An 18101-nucleotide genomic window follows, 5' to 3' on the forward strand; every position below is an offset into this window, starting at 1 on the left:
ATGAAGAAAAGGCCTTTGGAGATACACCATCCCAGGAAAAGGTAAGAATAGGAAAGGGGGAAAGAAACCCCCTTTGGGGCTTCCAAAACCTCCCCCATAACAGTGTGAGAAGGGCTCAGAATTACAGTCACAAGTGGCTCCACGGCTTGGCCATGTTAGTCCAAATGAAGTGCAGTACCTGGAAAGGATTAAAGTCAAGGGCTCTGACAGGTCCCGTGTGCTTCTGTCTCTGGGCAATCACAGGCTCCTTCCCCGAAGACAGGATGTGGGTCACATTGTATAGAGTAAGCAGGCCATTGTCCCCGCCGCCTGCAATGATCCCGGAGCCTTCTGGAAGCCCACTGCCAAAGCTCCCCCAGATCAGCTTGTAAAACCTACAAAGAGGAGGAACCAGCATCAGCACCAGCTCAGATTCATGTCAGTAGGCAGAGAGGAGGCATTTCTGTCAGCCTCTGTCAATACGCAGGCATCCCCACCAAGATGGAGTCTGCCTGTCTCCCTCACTTACCAGACACACAACATAGGTTTGCTTGCTTGGTCATGCCCTTTCTCTGAAAAAAGATTCTATCTTTGTTACACCAGAAGGCAGGAGAACACTGCCTCAGAGATGTGTGGCATGCTTTTTTTTTTTTCCCTTAATTAACATTACTGGGGTTACATAGACCCAGGGATACATATTTCAAATAGATTACTTAATCCTCACAACTCAAATGACAACAACAATTAACACTTACTAGATACTTCCTATATGCCTGGCACTGTTTTAAGTGCTTCACATGTATTAGCTGATTTAGTATTCAATAACCCTATGAAGTATTATTATGGACTCCATTTTTAATTGAGGAAACTGAGGCACAGAGAATTTAATGAAACTTCTGTATACACAGCTAGTAATTTTATCCCTTTTGGACAGCTAGGAAGTGGCAGAATCAAGGTTTAAAGCCTGGCCCATCCTATTTTATTTATTTATTTTTGTAGAGCGAGAGTGAGAGAGAGAATCTTAAGCAGACTCCACACTCAGCATGGAGCCCGACGTGGGGCTTGATCTCATGACCCTGAAATCATGACCTTAGCCAGAATCAACAGTCAGATGTTCAACCGACTAAGCCACCCAGGTGCCTTGGTCCATCTTATTTTAGAGCCCAAGCTCTGAACTATCATAAAATAGTGTATTCTGCTTAGAGGAAGATCCAGACTCTTTTATACATGACTATGAAGCAGTTTCCCTACACAAACAGTTGCTGTCCCCTCTTCCCTCTCAAACTGGAGGTAAGAAAAGACCCACAGACCTCTCCACCCTGTGTGTCTTCCACGTGACTGCCCTGGGCCAGCCCTACCAACAGAGAAGCGTAAAGAATAAACATACCTCTTGGGAAACACTTTTGGCTTTCTAATGATGCTTCTAATGAGACACTGCCAGTGTCTTGCACAAAAGAAAAAGACGGACCCTGGGCTCCTGCAGACAAAGATGGTTCCTCTGCAAAGCCCCCAGGGAAAGCATGTGAAATCCTCAAAGCCTCCCAGGTAGCTTGTCCTTCATTCACAGTTGCCAGCCAAGGCTATTTCCACAGCCCTTCAGAGAAGCTAGATTTCACATCAAATGATACCATAAGATCCCAACCTGGAAATGAAATGTTCCCACACCCTGGGAACTGAGTGGGGTGACCAGGCAGGAACCTGTTCGGCCAGTCATGAGAGCAGCAACCGCCTGTTAGAAGTAAAGAGCTGAACACTGGTTGAGACCAGGTCAGCAACTGAGATAAAACAGCAGAGCTGACACAAGCGGTGGCTCCAGAGCTACTGTCCAAATGGCAATGTGTTCTAAGGTCGCCCTGATCTTAATAGGGCAGAAGAATGTGTGCCACCCTGGTTCGAGAGGCTGCCATGTCCCCCTGGGGCTACAGGTCAGTGTGGGCAGAGGGTAAGTCATCAGAGCAGCTACAGAAGCCCAGAATAGTCTCACAGAAATCAGAGTGTGTGGCCAGAGAAAAACTCACACACAGATGGTGGAGGATGCTACAGTATGGGCACATCTCATGACCTCCAGACCGAAGATAAAGGCACGTGACACCTCAAGGGGGAGTCACCAAAGGGCTGGAAAATAAATCCCTGTTAGTTTTGAGAGACCAAAATGCAGATCACAGCGCGTGACAAAATGACTTCCTTTCTCTAAGCCTACAGGAAGTACAGTCCTACGGAAAACCATTTCACTGGCGAGGGTGAAGCAGGAGCCCAAACAGTACATGACCCTTCAGTGGGCTCAAGGACTGTCAATCATCTCTGCTCTGCAAAAGGACAGGGAATCGCATGTTGTGGGGGCGGGGGTGGGTGGGTGGGTGTACGCATGTGTTTGGATGCAGAGAGAGAGCTCAGAGGCATGCAGGCAAATGCAACCAAAAATGAATAACTGACAAATCTAAGGAAAGGTATACGATTACTCATTGTACTAGTCTACAACTTTTCTATGTTTGAATGGTTTAAAAATAAAAACTTAAAAAAAAAAAAAACAAGTTGGCCTTTGGCTTAAAAATGGGATTTTTCAGACATTAGAAGAAGAGAGATTTAAGGAGAAGGTATCGAAAGAGTTTGTATAGAAAAATGGGAACTTTCAAAACATGAGAATACCGGTAGAATTCTCTGCTGAAGAGGTTCCCATGCAGGTGGCAACAATGGGCACCACAGAGCATCAGGAATGATGGGTGGCGCCTAAAGTAAATACAGATTCTTTACATACCTACATAATTCACATTTTTAACATGAGCCCCCAGGTGATTCTAACAAGCAACCAGGTTGAGAACCCCTGTACTAGATACATCAGACTAATACCAGCCTAGACCAATAAGGGAAGGATGTTGAAATCCGTATTGATTCTGATGCATTTACGCATGCACTCCCAGTCTACTTATAGCCTGAGGCAGCTCCTTGTCTGCACTTGTACCCAGTGTTTCAGAGCAGTTCTCTTTCAGTCAAGTATTTCTAAATATGTAACATTTCTCTAATGCATCATGGATTAAGGATAAAGAGGTCTTCAGGATTCAAATGTGGTTGAGCCATAAAAAGGACAGGCAAAGGAAGGGGAAAGGTTTTGAAAAGTGTATGTTTAGGTAACAATGAAGAGAGATACAAGGAAGGTTTCTTTTTTAAAAAAGTGGGGAGTACCTGGGTGGCTCAGTTGGTTAAACATTCAACTCATGATTTTGGCTCAGGTCATGATCTCAGGGTCCTGAGATTGGGCCCTGAGTCAGGCTCCACGCTCAATGGGGAGTCTGCGTCTCTCCCTCTCCTGCTGCTCCCTCCGCTCTCTCTCTCTCTTTCAAATAAATAAATGAATAAATCTTTAGGGGATAAAAGGAAAAGGAAAAAAAAGAAAAAAGCAAATACATGACTTGTGTGTTGACTTGTGAACTGAGTACTTAGCTGCTGCTTTTTTTGCTATAAAAAAAGAAAGGGAAGGAAGACTGAACATTAGACCCGAATCTAGAGCCCAGTAGGTTCTTAGCAGCCATCTTGCACAACCTCTTCTTTATACATAAGTAAGGAAACTGAAGAACACTGTCAGAATACCACCTGCGCAGTCATGGACCTTTAGCGAAGGATGCAATACAATTGTACTTTCCACTAAACCATGCCAAAGATGACACAGAAAAGAGGAAAGCATAAAGCAAAGAATGGGCAGCTCTCTACCTACCTGATCAACTTGGTCAATAGTTTGAAACGTGGGTTTCTGAGTGAGTGACTGAACCCAGGCTGAGCCAAAAGTGGGTGTCTTAGACTCTGGAGTGTCTAAGATAATTTCTTCAACAAAACTCTAATAGATTGGGGCGCCTGGGTGACTCAATCGGTTAAGCAGCTGCCTTCCGCTAGGGTCATGGTCCCAGGGTCCTGGGATCGAGCCCCACATCAGGCTCCCTGCTCAGTGGAGAGCCTGCTTCTCGCTCTCCCTGCCGCTCTGCCTACTTGTGCTCTTTATCTCTCTGTTGAATAAATAAAAATCTTTAAAATAAAACAAACAAACAAACAACAAAAAACCACAACTCTAATAGATCCAGGTCTAAAGGTAATTCTTTAGTTCTTTGAAAATGCGAATCAATATTTGGATACAATAATGGAGGTAGAGAAGAAAGCAGAGATGAAATACTATCAATAGGGTTAACTGTACCATTTATTTTGGTTATAGTCTCCAATCCTTGCAGGATGGAACAGGGTATGAAGTGAAGTTTATGATTCCTTTATTGGGTACCTACATTTCAAAAAGGGTCCCTTCAACCTATTTGGCTGCAAAACCTACCACTCATCACCCCTGAAAAACTCTCCAGGCATTAAGATTAACTGAAGAATAACTATAACAAACTGAAATTGCAGATACCAATGCTTGCTTTGGTAATCCAGACATTTCTAATGTCACTTGTTCATTTAACGGATTTTATTAAGCATCTAACGACAGGCACTGTTTTAGGAGCCAGAGATACAGTAATGACTAAAACAGACAAAAATCTCTGCCCACAGGGATCTTAGGATTCAATTTCAAGATTTCTTTTTTTAAAAGATTTTACTTACTCATTTGACAGAGAAAGAGAGAGAGAGAGAGAGAGAGAGCATGCGCACAAGCAAGGGGAGCTGCAGGCAGAGGGAGAGGGAGAAGCAGGCTCCCCCCTGAGCAGGGAGCCCGATGAGAGGCTTGATCCCAGACCCCTGGGATCATGACCTGAGCTGAAGGGAGATGCTTAACTGAATGAGCCACCCAGGCACCTTCTTTTTAAAAAAGAAGAATTTTTCTTAAAAAGATTTTATATATTTATATATAAAATAAGTAATATATTTTATTTTTTTTTAAAGATTTTTATTTATTTATTTGACAGAGAGAAATCACAAGTAGATGGAGAGGCAGGCAGAGAGAGAGAGAGGGAAGCAAGCTCTCCGCTGAGCAGAGAGCCCGATGCGGGACTCGATCCCAGGACTCTGAGATCATGACCTGAGCCGAAGGCAGCGGCTTAACCCACTGAGCCACCCAGGCGCCCAGTAATATATTTTATATATATTTATTGTGTATGCACAGGCATACACAAGCATGATACAAGATTTCTTAAGCAATTATATTGCCTCTATTGGGAACTCTTTGCCCTAAGGAGCCACTGCTATGCTAAGGCTGCTACTTTGCTGGCTGAGGAGAAGGGTCCTTGCCCACTGCCCCTCCTCTTAACTCCAGGAGTACGAATGTTATTGCATTAGTTCACCCCTTTTGGGGGCCCTTGCTTAGATGCTAAGAATATTCCATGATTATTGGCAAACCCTCCAGTGGCTGCTCTTCAAACGGAAAGGTACTGGAAATACAAAGATATGTAAAAAAACTATAAAATAAGGGATACTGCCGGAAAGTGACAGAGGGGCTCCAGGAAAGGAGAACAATAACTAACCTTTATTAGGTTAAACCATGAAAGGAAAAAAAAAGGGTACTTCTGTTTAAATAACTTAATTAATCTCTCAGATGAACCAAAAAACGCACAAGAGAATGCAAAGTTGCATTTTGATCAGTGATCTCTAAAGTGGGATGAGCAAGGTAATTTTCTGAGCTGTAGGAAAAAGACTTACTTTTTAATGTATAAAATTATAGAAACTGCATTCTTAATAGTAGAGTAATGTATTACTTATATTCCCCATATAAGTATATAAGTGTGTGTGTGTGTGTGTGTGTATCAAGTATAGTGAATATTCACATTCTTCCTGGTGGTATGAAAATCTGGAGACCACTGCTGTAAGCCACATCTTTACAAAACCTACAAAAGTTGAATAACAGAATAATAGAAAGAAGGTAGATTTTGGAGTTAGGCCTAGAGGTAAATCCTAGCTTCTCAGGGTTTCAGTGTCCTCCTATGTAAAATGGGAATAATGGTATTTATGGCTTAGGCCCATTTTGAGGGATGAATAAATATACAGAGCTAGTGTCTGGTCTGTATACACACCCTCTGTGAATGCTAGTAATCAGCCCTGAAAGCCCACCAGAGCCATGAAATCCACGAGTACCCAATCAGTGCCTAACCACGATGCGGAGAGGCTCACTCATTCTCCTTCCACTGGCAGAAAAGGAGATATTGTGTAAGGTTATCTTCGCAAGAGCTGAGGGAGGAAGGAGCCAACATCTCTGGGTCAGAGAGAGATCAGGTACTTACAGGTCCAGCTCTGTGTGAGGTGTCTCTATCACCTGATTCTTTTTTTTTTTTTTTTAAGATTTAATTCATTTATTTGAGAGAGAGAGAGAGAGTGAGTGAAAGAGCATAAGCAGGGGGAGCAGTAGAGGAAGAGGGAGAAGCAGGCTCCCCACCGAGCAGGAAGCCCAATGCAGGATTCGATCCCAGGACCCTGGGGTCATGACCTGAGCAGAAGGCAGACACTCAACCATCTAAGCCAGGTGCCCTCTATCACCTGATTCTGCCCGACGCTGCCGCTGCTGCTGACCAAAAAGGTGCAAGTGGGTGTTTTAAAAAATCCTCTTGCAAAATAAACCCAGGGTTAACTTCTCCCCTCACGTATCTCCTCATGAGCTCTGAGAAGTACACATTACTACCAAGATTCCTCAACAGGGTCTATATCAGGATCTGTCCCACACACCCATCAACAATTAAGATATAGTACCTGCTTGAGGCAGAAAGGACTCCCTTGTGTTTCAAGTCCAAAGAGGGGTCCCTGAAATCAACCTCAAAGATTTCCAATGTGCCATTTGTGCTAAAGGAGGCATCTAGCTGCTGGGCAGATGTTCCTAGGCACAAGAAAAGTTAGGAAGAAGCAGCATATAAGCAAAAATACATGCATGGATTTGGGGTATAAATGGTTGGGGAGTGGAGAGGCAGAAGAACAGGAGAGGACTGCGAATACCCTTTTCCAAATGGTAATTCCAAGGAAAGGAAGAAAACAGGAGGTGCTCAGGCTTGAGCCATAGTTCAAGGCTGCCCCGAGGTACTCCAAACACTTAATGTCCCTTTGCTTATGCTTCGAGCAAACCCCACCGTTCCATGACTCTAAAGCTTTCTCTGAAGCTCAGTAAGGAATTCTGGATATTAAGTCTCCCCTTGACTTACACTTTCAGCAGATCGTAGTCCACAATATAATCATACCTGTGGCCAGATACACAGGGTACTGGCTGGCTGGGCTCCACGCTTGGACAGCTGGCCGTTCAAGTTCCTTTAGCTTCATGGTCAGTCCTGTGTGGGGCAGAAAACTGACATGGCCCTCAGTCCACTGAAAATAGAAACCTGCAAACTTAAGGGTCAGATTCAAGGAGTACCTGCAGACATGAAATCTTGTTTCTCTCTCCCCACCATGGAATGGGGATTTCGGGGAAATAGGGGGTAACACACACATAATCATCTGTAGCGCTGCAAGGACAGTTCACTTACCCAATTACGGAAATCTAATGCATTTACCCCCAAAAGATATCCAAACATAGTGGCTGCCACAAGCCCAATGGTGATGATAATTATCAGATCAGATAATATCTCAGTGACCTCATCTATTCCCTTGGCTTTATATATCATCCATATGCTGATGACCCCCAAATTCGTACCACCAACACAAATTTCTCTTCTGAGCTCCAAGTTCTTATATATAAGTTGTTAATCAAACATTTCCATTTGGATATAGCAGTGATACCTAAGTTAGTCTGTTGAAAACAGATTTCTCTATTCTACCATCTCCTCTCGCCAAATCTGTTCTTCCTCCAGTTTTCTTCATTTCAGTAACTGGTACCACTCTTCACCCAACTGCTCAACCAGAAAACCTGAAAATCCCCGATTCCTCCTTACCCCCTTATTCCCTTCTAATTCATCATTAAGTCTTTCTGATTTCACTTCCAAAATTATATCTTAATCTGTTTACTTCTCTCCATCTCCATCACCACCACACTCTTTGAATATACCATCATCTCTCACCTGGGTTACTGCAATAATCCTCCAACCAGCCATCTTCACTCTACCATCACCCAATTAATTCTCTACACAGCAGTGGAAGTGAACTTTTAAAATAAAAAAGGGGGGAGTCCTGGGTGCCTCAGTCATTAAGCATTTGCCTTCCACTCCGGCGGTGATCCCAGAGTCCTGGGACTGAGCCCCACATCAGGTTCCCTGCTCCACGGGGAGTCTGCTGTTCCCTTTCCCTCTCATGCTGCTTGTGTTCCCTCTCTTACTGTCTCTGTCAAATAAAATAAAATCTTTAAAATCAAAGAGGATTGGCATTCCATGCTTAAAATCTTTTTTTTTTTTAATTTATTTGACAGACAGAGATCACTAGTAGGCAGAGAGGCAGGCAGAGAGAGAGGAAGGAAAGCAGGCTCCCTGCTGAGCAGAGAGCCCAATGAGGGGCTTGATCCCAGGACCCTGGGATCATGACCTGAGCTGAAAGCAGAGGCTTTAACCCACTGAGCCACCCAGGTGCCCCTCCATGATTAAAATCTTTCAATGACTTCTACTGCACTCAGAATAAAATTGCATTCAAACCCATTATGACCCTGCTCAAAGGCTCCAGCCTACCCCTTCAACCTCATCTCTTGCTACTTTCCCCTCTTATTCATTGTGCTGCAGCCACATTAGCCTTTTTTTGTTTAAAGATTATTTATTTATTTATTTGACAGAGAGAGATCACAAGTAGGCAGAGAGGCAGGCAGAGAGAGGAGAGGAGGAAGCAGGCTCCCTGCTGAGCAGAGAGCCTGATGTGGGGCTCAATCCCAGTACCCTGGGATCATGACCTGAGCTGAAGGGAGAGGCTGTAACCCACTGAGCCACCAGGGCGCCCTCCTCAGAACTTTTGTAAATTGTTTCCCATACTTTGAACATTCTTCCTTTCATTCTCTGCATACTGGTTCCTTATCACACCTTTCTGGGCTCATCTTCTCACCCCCTCCAAGAGGTAAGCCATCCAATGAAAATCAGACTCAATCTGTTTCCCCTTGCTAACCTTATCTGTTGAATGAAGGTAGACATCCATTTTAATTCTGTGGTTTCCAATCTAATTCTAACACATATTCAACGTGCGATCCCAACAGGCTGGCAAAGTGGCAGGAAAGTGTTTTGTTTGTAATGTAACACTGAACTTGAGGGAGGAGACTTGGGACCTGCTGTGACCTGCTTAAGGAAGCCACCATCAGGTTAGTCTCAACCTAGAAAAATAGCAGGTAGTACTACTCAATCTGTAATGTAGTTTCCAGCCTGAACAAAGTCTGAGGCTGCCAATTCAGTCAAGATTCTCAGTGGGCCTCTAAACACTTGAGGCAACGCAATCACGTACGGACTTGCGGCACAACACATCACCACCGCCACCTGCTGGTCAAAGCCATTTTCACGTTTCCGGGGAAAGCCCTTAACAAAAGTAGAAGCTGTGTTTAGCACTACTCATTTAACGTGCAAATCTCAAGTCTCCCAATGGCTCTCCGTGGCAAGTACTATATGATCCCCATTTTTACGGGGAAGAAAACTGGCCGGGCCGAGACGTGAACCCACAACAGCCCCCATAGCCCAGTGCTTTTAACCATTATACTGGTTCAAACTAAACTCAACCGCACAGGAGGTGTTAAATCCCCGACGATCTGTTAACTGGGAAGATGGGCTGTTAAACTACTTTCAACCAAGAGCCGAACGGACTCCTGCAGTGATGGAGGGCGGGCGGCAGCGACCCGGCCAGGCCCACGCCCGGGACGCACGGGAAGGCGCGAGGGCGGCGCTCAAGGGAGACCCTCTTCGGGCCGCAGCACCGCCGCGAGGGAGCCGAGCCGGGTCCAGCCCGAGGGCGGGCGCGGTGGGGCCCTGAGAGGCGCGGGCCGGAGTCTCCGCTGAGGGCAAGCTCCCCCGCGACTCTCTCCCGAAGGAGGGGAGGCACTCCCGGGCGCCCCCACCCCCAAAGAGGTGGGCAAGACCCACCTGCACGGGGAGCCCCGGTCAGGGTAGCGCGGCACAGCCAGAACCGGTCTCCTCCGCGGGCCTATGGGCTCAAGTGGGCGCTGCGGACGGCGGCTGCCGAAGGCCAAAAGTAGTCCTGTCAGGGCACGGCGCGCGCAGAGCGCGGGGTCGAGGAGCTGGCTGACCCGCGGAGGAGGTCATAGGATTCTCGCTTTTGCTCCGGGTTCCCTCACCTGTCCTGTGGCTGCGCAGTTCTGCGGCAGTGGGTCAGATCCTGCGACGACCAATTCTGACCTACTCGATTTGAGCCAGGTTCCGGGAAAAGCCCCCCAACCCCGCGAAAAGGGAAAATACTAATTCATTATTTATTGAAGTGGAGAAGACCTGGTACTAGTTCCAGAAGCTCTCAGTGGAATCCTAATTGAAAAGGTAAATAGCAATCGAGGCCATAAATAACAGCAACGCACTATAGCCCAGCACCAACTGGTAGCCAATAGCTGTTGGCTTTGTGAATTGTTTTTTGACTAATGAAAAGGTACAGGCATGCAGGGGGCTTGGCATTGTAGACCAAGGCCTTCCTGGAGGGCTTCAGGAACATGAGACAGGTGGTCATACGTTGCAGCAGCAAGGTAGGTGATATCTCAGAGAGAAGGAAGGGCCCAACGAGCTAGTGGGCCCCTTGGCATTTCCGTTACCATGAACTAAAGAGGCCGGATACAGGTTGGGAATACGAGTTCAACTCGGGGTAATCGGTAGTTACAGAGAATTATGAGTAGGGATGCAGTAAGATGAGGATTGTATTTTGAGACAAGTAATATGGATTCCCTTGCGAGAAACCAGAGCTGGAGGCAGGGACTCCAATTAGGTGACTAACAGTCCAGGTATCAGGTGATGACAGCCTGGATTAATATAGCGGCAGTGACTATAAAGGAAAACTGGACAGACTCTTGTGACTGATGAAGGTTAACAATTGAAGAGGGAGGTGAAAAAAATATCAGATGGATTTTTTTATGTTGACTGAGGGAATTACGGCATTTTCAAATAAAAATGTTCTGCGGGGGTGCGGGGGTGCTCCTGGGTGGCTCAGTGGGTTAAAGCCTCTGCCTTTGGCTCAGGTCATGATCCCAGGGTCCTGGGATCAAGCCCCGCATCAAGCTCTCTGCTCAGTGGGGTGCGTGCTTCCTCCTCTCTCTCTGCCTGCCTCTCTGCCTACTTGTGATCTCTGTCAAATAAATAAATAAAATCTTCAAAAAAAAAATGTTCTGCCGGGGCACCTGGGTGGATCAGTGTGTTAAAGCCTCTGCCTTCAGCTCAGATCATGATCTCAGGGTCCTGGGACAGAGCCCCGCATCGGGCTCTCTGCTCAGCAGGGAACCTGCTTCTCTTCCTCTCTCTCTGCCTGCTTGTGATCTCTGTCAAATAAATAAATAAAATCTTAAAAAAAAAAAAGTTCTGCCAGCAGCTAAAGAACTTAGACCTGTTATCTGTGATTCAAAACTTTGGTTTAATGTGGAAGTTCCACCATGTTTTTGCCGACTACACATCCAAAGATGGTGAATTGGTTGTTATTTTATGACTGAGCCCCAAATCACTGTGACACAAACCTAGATTTCCTTTTTGGGTGGACTGAAGGGTTTTGAAGTCAAGACAGACCATTCACACTCTTCCTGTGTATTAAGTACTTACCAAGCATTTCTGGAGCATCTTAGCACAACAGTGGATGAGATGGGAGGGCAAGTAAACAGGGTGGAAAATGGAATCTTAGAATATACCTCAAATTAGGGAATGAGGCAGAAATGTCACTGATGGGAGCGCTCTGGAAGAAATCTGGACCAAAAGTATAAGGCAATTCCAAGCAGGACAGGATTTAAAAAATGAAAAGTACAGGCGTTCCTGGGTGGCTCAGTTAAGCCTTCAACCCTTGATTTTGGCTCAGGTCATGATCTCAGGATGTGAGATAGAACCCCTTGTCTGGCTCCACACTGGGTGTAGAACTTCCTTAAGATTCTTGGGGCGCCTGAGTGGCTCAGTGGCTTAAAGCTTCTGCCTTCGGCTTAGGTCATGATCCCAGGGTCCTGGGATCGAGTCCCACATCGGTCTCCTTGCTTAGCGGGTAGCCTGCTTCTCCCTCTGCCTTCCACTCCCCATGCCTGTGCTGTCTCTGACAAAAAAAAAAAAAATAAAAATACACTCTTCTCTGTTTACACATCTCTTAATTCTTTCACTTTATTTTGTTAACTGCCAGTTTCAGCTTCTACGTAAGTACTTAAAGGCTTTTTGTCCTGTCCAATTTTATATCCCCAGAACCTATCAGTGTCTGATTTTATATATATATATATAAAATCACACAGTATTATATATATTAGGTACACAGATGTCTGTTTGTTAAATATATTATCAAATGTGACTGAGGACAGAAAATGAAGACAGATGAAAAGCAAGTGGAGACACTGAAGTAGAGGCATTTTGGTATTAGTACCCACCCCCGATCTCATAAAAAAGTCCCTTTCAGTGCCTGAACAAAAACAAACTTGGATGGTCCTGCTTCCATAGGTCATACTGAATGTGTGCTTTTTTTATGGGACAGGTTTTCAGGCAGCATGACTGTTACTTTAAGAAAATGTCCCCAAAGGGCGGGCCCCTGGATGGCTCAGTGGGTTAAAGCCTCTACCTTCCGTTCAGGTCATGATCCCAGAGTCCTGGGATTGAGCCCGGCATAGGGCTTTCTGTTCAGCAGGGAGCCTGCCTCCTCCTCTCTCTCTCTGCCTGCCTCTCTGCCTACTTGTGATCTGTCTGTCAAATAAATTAAAAAATCTTAAAAAAAAAAGTCCCCAAAGGGACAAAGGACAAAAAGAAAATGAGTTGGTTCACTTAGCGTTAAGATAAGTCCTCAAAAACAGGAGCAAAAGCCATGCACAGGTTCAGAATAACTCACTGAACTGTCCTCTAATTCATAAATGTAGGATTCAGGATACATAAATGTAGGATTCAGAAGTGGATTCAAGGAAGCCACACTCTTACAACACAAAACAAATTAGAGACTGTCACAGCCCCAGGTTGAGTCCAAAAACAACTATTTACCCTAGAGTATACTTGAAACATGTTGAAGTATAATTTTTTAAAAAACTAGCCACTATAAAAAGGTTTTTTTTTTTTTAATTGGAAATTCTTTTTGTTCCAACTTGGGAACTGAGGAACAATTTTCCTTCTTCTTCAACCCTGTAAAAGGGAAAAGGAGCTCCCTTACCACCTGCTGCACAACTTGAACTCTCAAATACCCTCATGGCCCCAGCAAAATTAACAAATTATCAAATTATCATTTTCTTGTGCTTAACTCCCCCCACCTCCTATCTTTCTAATCTCAGAGAGGGTAGGGGTTGGGAATGGACTGCAGACAAAAAAAAAAAAAAAAAAAAGGAAAAGGATGAGGTCCTCACGGTAGTGCTATTCCTGCAGAAATGAGGCACAGATGCCAAGCACTAAGTTTTATTAGGGATTTCATTAAGGGAGTCAGTTCAGGGGCACAAAGTTGATGAAGCCACCTCAGATCTCATAATGAACCACTGGCTCAGGCTCTTTGGCAGGATCGCCGCCTCGTTCCAGGTACAGATTATTATAAGGATACTGCTTTGGCCCCTAAGGAAAAAACACAGGTCAGCAAGATAGCATACATCCCAGTCAATACCTGGCTACACCCCACTCTGAGTTAACAATCACACATGGCAAATGGGTACAAGGTAGCCTTTGGTCGGACCCAGCTGGGCTGGAACAGCAGGAACTGCACTCCTCTTCCCCAATCAGCCCAAGGCAGAGAGAAAGCCTAGATTGTAAGAGAAGTGGTGCCTACACTGTGCACGTGCGTGAGAGTGTGTGCGTGTGAGAGAGCGAGAGAGAGAGAAAAGGAGAGAGAAAAGGAGGGAGGGAGGGAGGGTAAGTGCTTTCTAAATGAGACGATGCATCCATCCATCCCACTCTCTCCTGGGGTCTAGATAGACTCAATCTCCTTTAAGTCACTCAGCCTCTAATGGTTCCACCACTAAAGTGGCCCAGCAAATGAGGCGTGCAGGAGCAGCGGTGGGGGAAAGCACAGAGGAGACACGGCTGGGACGTGCTTTAGGGGCTGCTGGCTTTACCAACAAACAGCTGTCAGAGAACACAGCTTAAGGGGAGGAGAAAAGGGTGATGTGCTTACAGAACTGAAAAACGGAAGAGCCACACTGTGTTTCTTGCTCTCCTGAAGTGAAGTTAGTGCTCACACCAGCCCTGTGTGCACTCTCCAGCCTGGAGCCCCTGGGGCTTGGTAGGAAGGCTCGTGTCAGTGCACACTGACATGCCAGCTACCATCAGGACACTGATTATCTCTGCAGAGGTAGCACTGAGCAGCCAACTGAAAACACAACAGTCTTCCTGCTTTCAGTTCCTTCCAGTACCATCTACCCTGTAGATGACTCCCAGATTAATCATCCTAAAATCCTAACCTTCATCATGTCATTTCTGTTCAAAAACTCAACATAGTTCCCTTCTGCCTAGAGGCAGACCCAGTCATCACTGGATCCCCAACCCCCAGCACAATCTGTATTTGATATATAGTTGGTCTTCATAAATATTTGAATGAATGTCTTACTCTGAGTCCAAATCCCTAACTTCACAGTCAAAGCATCCCAACCTAAATGACCAACTCACCTCACAGTATTTTTTTTTAACATGGCAATTTCCACACCTAATTTCCCAGAACATGAAAATTACCTGGGAACTTGTTAAATACTGATGCTAGAACCCCACCATGGAGCTACTGAACCAGGAGTCTGAATTTTTACAGCTCTCTAGGTAACCGATATAGCTAGTTATCTAGGAATATTGTATGTCTCTATTCCATTCCAGCTAACTAACTCTCCTTCTCCTTCCTTCATTCTATTTTCTCTTGCTCCAAATGTTCCCTCCAGCTTCTGCCCACCATCCAAATTCTATACATATTTTTAGTATCTAGCATGATCCTTCTTTTCAACAGGACCACATACCCCTTAGTACACAGGTTCACTACATACATAAAACTGCCACCACATTCTTGTATCTCCATTCAAATGTTGCTCGTTGTGTCATTTATCTATATCTTCTTATTATCCAAATCAAACTTCCTTAAAGCTAGACAATATATTTTCCACGTCCTTTACACTCTCCAGGATAAAACTGTCTGTGCTCAGAGTAAACCAACTGCTTCCATACCTCGTAGGACCTAGTGTCCTTCACACCTCCAGCAAAGAATAAGGTTTCAGCTCCAGATTCCTTGACTCTACCTTGAAAGATCACTTGCCAAAATATAATTGGTAAGTAAAGTCCCCAAATGGCAACTGTAGAAGACTAGTTGACTTACACGTTCTCATTTCTCATCTAGTCCTAAACTGTTTCTTCTCACTCAGACTGACCCAAGAAGTAGACATGGAGCAGTGCTCTGAGGCCTGTGCCAGGTCAATGGGTGAGGCCTTCTACAGGCCTTAACAGGAAGCCAAGCGTGGTATTGCTGGATCCCTACTCCAGAGACTTCATTCCCTCAGGAAACAGCACTAAGTAAACGTACCTACCAGAGCACTTCTCAGATACTCACCACAGGCTGGTAGGTGGGGTAAGTCTCCCCAACCCAAAACATGAACACCATGAAGGCCACGAAGCCGAAGAGGTGCTTACACATGACATTCCAGGAAACAGGCGTGGGGGATGTGTCCACACGGTTCCTGATATACATGTCAAGGTCCCAGTGTATCTGAGGCAGAAAAAGAGTTCAATGTCAAATTCTGCTCTTCCTGCAAAAAGGTGATCAGAGCCTGATACAAGGTTCGATAAAGGTGCTCTACTGCCCCATGGCAATATTCTGCAAATCAAGTGTGAGCTACTCTACTACAGAGGTCTAGGTGCTGGCTTAAGCCTAGGTTCTGCTGACCAAAGACTGCATGGCAGTTCATAATTTTCAAAGTACAGAGCTCTGATTATTTACAGAAGTCTCATTCCGTGAACCACACATGGACCCTCAGACCTCGGATCACCGGATCTTGCTTTCTTAGGCATAAAACCTTAATGTTGCTTAGACGGCAAAATACCATTTAAGCTAAAGAAAGAATCCTCACGAAGATATTAGGGAGAAGGAAGAAAGGTCAAATGAGATATGCATCTCTTACCGGTTCACCCCAGTTCAACCTCAGGTCTGAGTGGTCCCAGTTATACCACGGATCCCTCTCCTGCTGTGAGTGGTCAGGGAGCTTTGGGTAGTCGCCATACCTGAGAGACAGAAAAACTTCTGGAAGGGGCTTTGAGCAGCATCACTCAGGCAATTCAAAGTACCCTCATGTTAAGAGATGAGCAACCAAGTGTCACACAACTGCCTCACCTAAGGACAGAGAAACCCACTTTCAAATTAAGATCTCAATTTATAGTCACTAAGTACAGAACTAATCACAGAAGTCCAAAGTGTAAGTCAAAGGTCATGTCAAACTCTCAAACACTGTAACATACATTATAACATACATGCTCTTCTTACCTTCTTTCAACAACAGTCATGCAATGTTATAATGTTAGAGCTGGAAGGGAATTTAGCAATCAATCACTTAGATTCCCTCATTAGACAGAAAATGAAACTGAAGTTTAGTTTGAACCCAAGGTCATCTAGCTAATTGGTATACAAACAAAAGGGGTTCAGATTAGGAAAGCATTCTCTTCATAGCAAATGTGCCCCCCAACCACCGAGTTAACATACATCTCCATGTTTCAAACACCTCATGGGACTTCCTGATAAGCTGAGTTTTCCCCCAACAAATCCAGTTTCAACTTTTATAGACTCCTACCAAGGCTACTATTGTCCACAACAAAGAGACATAGGAAATGATGACAACTAGTCATGTGTCATAGAAAATGATTGGAAAACAAGAAGAAGAATAGGAGCTGCTAAAACCACTACTGAAAGAGTGATCCTAGGAAAGAAAACGAGGGTGACCGCAATCACTTCAGATAATTAATTGCAAGGATGTTATGTAAGGGGGGGGATGGGTAACATCAACTGGAGTAGGGAAGTTGGCTGTTTAATCTGCTTGACAGTTACTTCAACTCCACAGCCCTAACAGCAAAGAAATTTTTTTTTTAAAAGAAAGATATATACACGAACACAGAGTATCCTATCTACAAATAAGGCTCTCAAGACTGGAGTCCAGCTCCAGCGTGATCACGTGCCTGGATGACAGCACCTGAGCCCAGCAGATGCTCAATCTAAATGAAACCTCGCACTCTGGTTGAAGCCAAGGAAAGTTCCTGCTATTCAGGGGTCCTCAAGGGAGCTATTAAAATCTCGGCTTCCTCATTTGAGGAAACAGCCTGAGCCAAGGAGAAAATTGAAGTCCTCTAGGCTGCAGCTGCTCACCCATCACCTCCCACCTCCCTCCACTGAGAAAGGCATTCACACCATTGACTCTGAGGGGTCACGAAAAGGTTCAGGGAAAACGGTCTGAGTCGAGCCACCCAACCCAGCTGGCCATGTCACATCACTACCCAGCTGCAAGCAAACTTTGCATCTCACCCCATGCCATCATCAGGGTATGGTTCGTAGTCTTCTACCCGCATATTATATTTCTTGGCGGCAGCGGCCCGTTCTTCCGGGGTTTTGGGATAGGGTCCCGGGAGCATGTCCTTCGTAATGTGCGAAGCTAGAGAGCAGAAAAGGGCGGGTCAGGAAAGACCCTGTCCTTCCTGCCGCCCCGAAGGCTTCAAGCTGCGGTGGCTGCGGCGGCCCGGGCTTCAAAGGACCAGTAAGATTCTTGACCCCCTTTTCTGGGTATACTACCTCCGCCCCGTCGCCGGACATGGCCACCGCAGTACCCGCAATACCCAATGCCCAACTCTCGACACACCAAACCTCAGGCATCCCTGCATTCAAGCCTCGCCCGTTCTCACGGACCTGTCCGTGCACCCAAGGGCACCACGGTCCGGGTAGCCCTTTGCAGCCATCGGACTCCCAGGACCCGCGCCCTGGCCGCCGCCATCTTCACCTTCCTCTCAGTTGACCCTGCACATGCGCATAGGCCTTAGCACGGCGGCTGAGCCGGGCCAAACGCTACGAGGGAAGCCGAGAGCGAAGGAAGGTCTTTGGGCTCCCATAAGGGCGGGGCTTAAGTCGCTTTGGGAAGCCGCAGGGAACATGAGAGGCTGGATAGAGGCAGAGAGGGAAAGTGGAAAGGAGAG

At 45.6% G+C, this 18101-nt stretch overlaps 2 protein-coding genes across 16 annotated transcripts in view; both read right to left on the reverse strand.

Annotated features, from left to right (window-relative positions):
* SEC31B (SEC31 homolog B, COPII coat complex component) overlaps window positions 1–10882 on the reverse strand; it is a 56860-nt gene extending 45978 nt beyond the window's left edge. For 7 of the 15 annotated variants that reach the window (XM_032313034.1, XM_032313035.1, XM_032313022.1 and 4 more), the window contains exons 1-3: window positions 7110–8062; window positions 6631–6754; window positions 179–374 (exon numbers count right to left, since the gene is read on the reverse strand). In XM_032313034.1, the coding sequence (XP_032168925.1) occupies window positions 179–374; window positions 6631–6754; window positions 7110–7362 (573 nt within the window). In that variant the 5' untranslated portion in view covers window positions 7363–8062. Of the gene's footprint in view, window positions 1–178; window positions 375–6630; window positions 6755–7109; window positions 8063–8943; window positions 9114–9902; window positions 10090–10114 lie in introns of those variants that run through there. The other 8 variants (XM_032313025.1, XM_032313030.1, XM_032313024.1 and 5 more) reach the window with 8 other exon arrangements.
* Window positions 10883–13333: 2451 nt separating this feature from the next.
* On the reverse strand, window positions 13334–17956 carry NDUFB8 (NADH:ubiquinone oxidoreductase subunit B8). The gene is made up of 5 exons (XM_032313754.1): window positions 17818–17956; window positions 17440–17566; window positions 16052–16151; window positions 15484–15639; window positions 13334–13517 (listed from the first exon to the last, which is right to left on the reverse strand). The coding sequence occupies exons 1-5, from the start codon at window positions 17900–17902 to the stop codon at window positions 13425–13427; spliced, it is 561 nt and encodes a 186-aa protein (XP_032169645.1). The 5' UTR covers window positions 17903–17956; the 3' UTR covers window positions 13334–13424.
* Between the last annotated feature and the right edge of the window lie 145 nt (window positions 17957–18101).

This window comes from Mustela erminea, chromosome 14 (assembly GCF_009829155.1).
Source record: "Mustela erminea isolate mMusErm1 chromosome 14, mMusErm1.Pri, whole genome shotgun sequence".
In the NCBI taxonomy this organism is placed as follows: domain Eukaryota; kingdom Metazoa; phylum Chordata; class Mammalia; order Carnivora; family Mustelidae; genus Mustela; species Mustela erminea.

Excerpts from the sequence above, each read along its gene's own strand:
- NDUFB8 (XM_032313754.1), bottom strand. The coding sequence starts at position 17,902 with ATGGCGGCGGCCAGGGCGCGGGTCCTGGGAGTCCGATGGCTGCAAAGG. Across the intron at positions 17,567-17,817 it reads GCCCTTGGGTGCACGGACAG|CTTCGCACATTACGAAGGAC; the intron begins GTCCGTGAGAAC and ends TCTGCTCTCTAG. Across the intron at positions 16,152-17,439 it reads TACCCTGATGATGGCATGGG|GTATGGCGACTACCCAAAGC; the intron begins GTGAGATGCAAA and ends TCTGTCTCTCAG.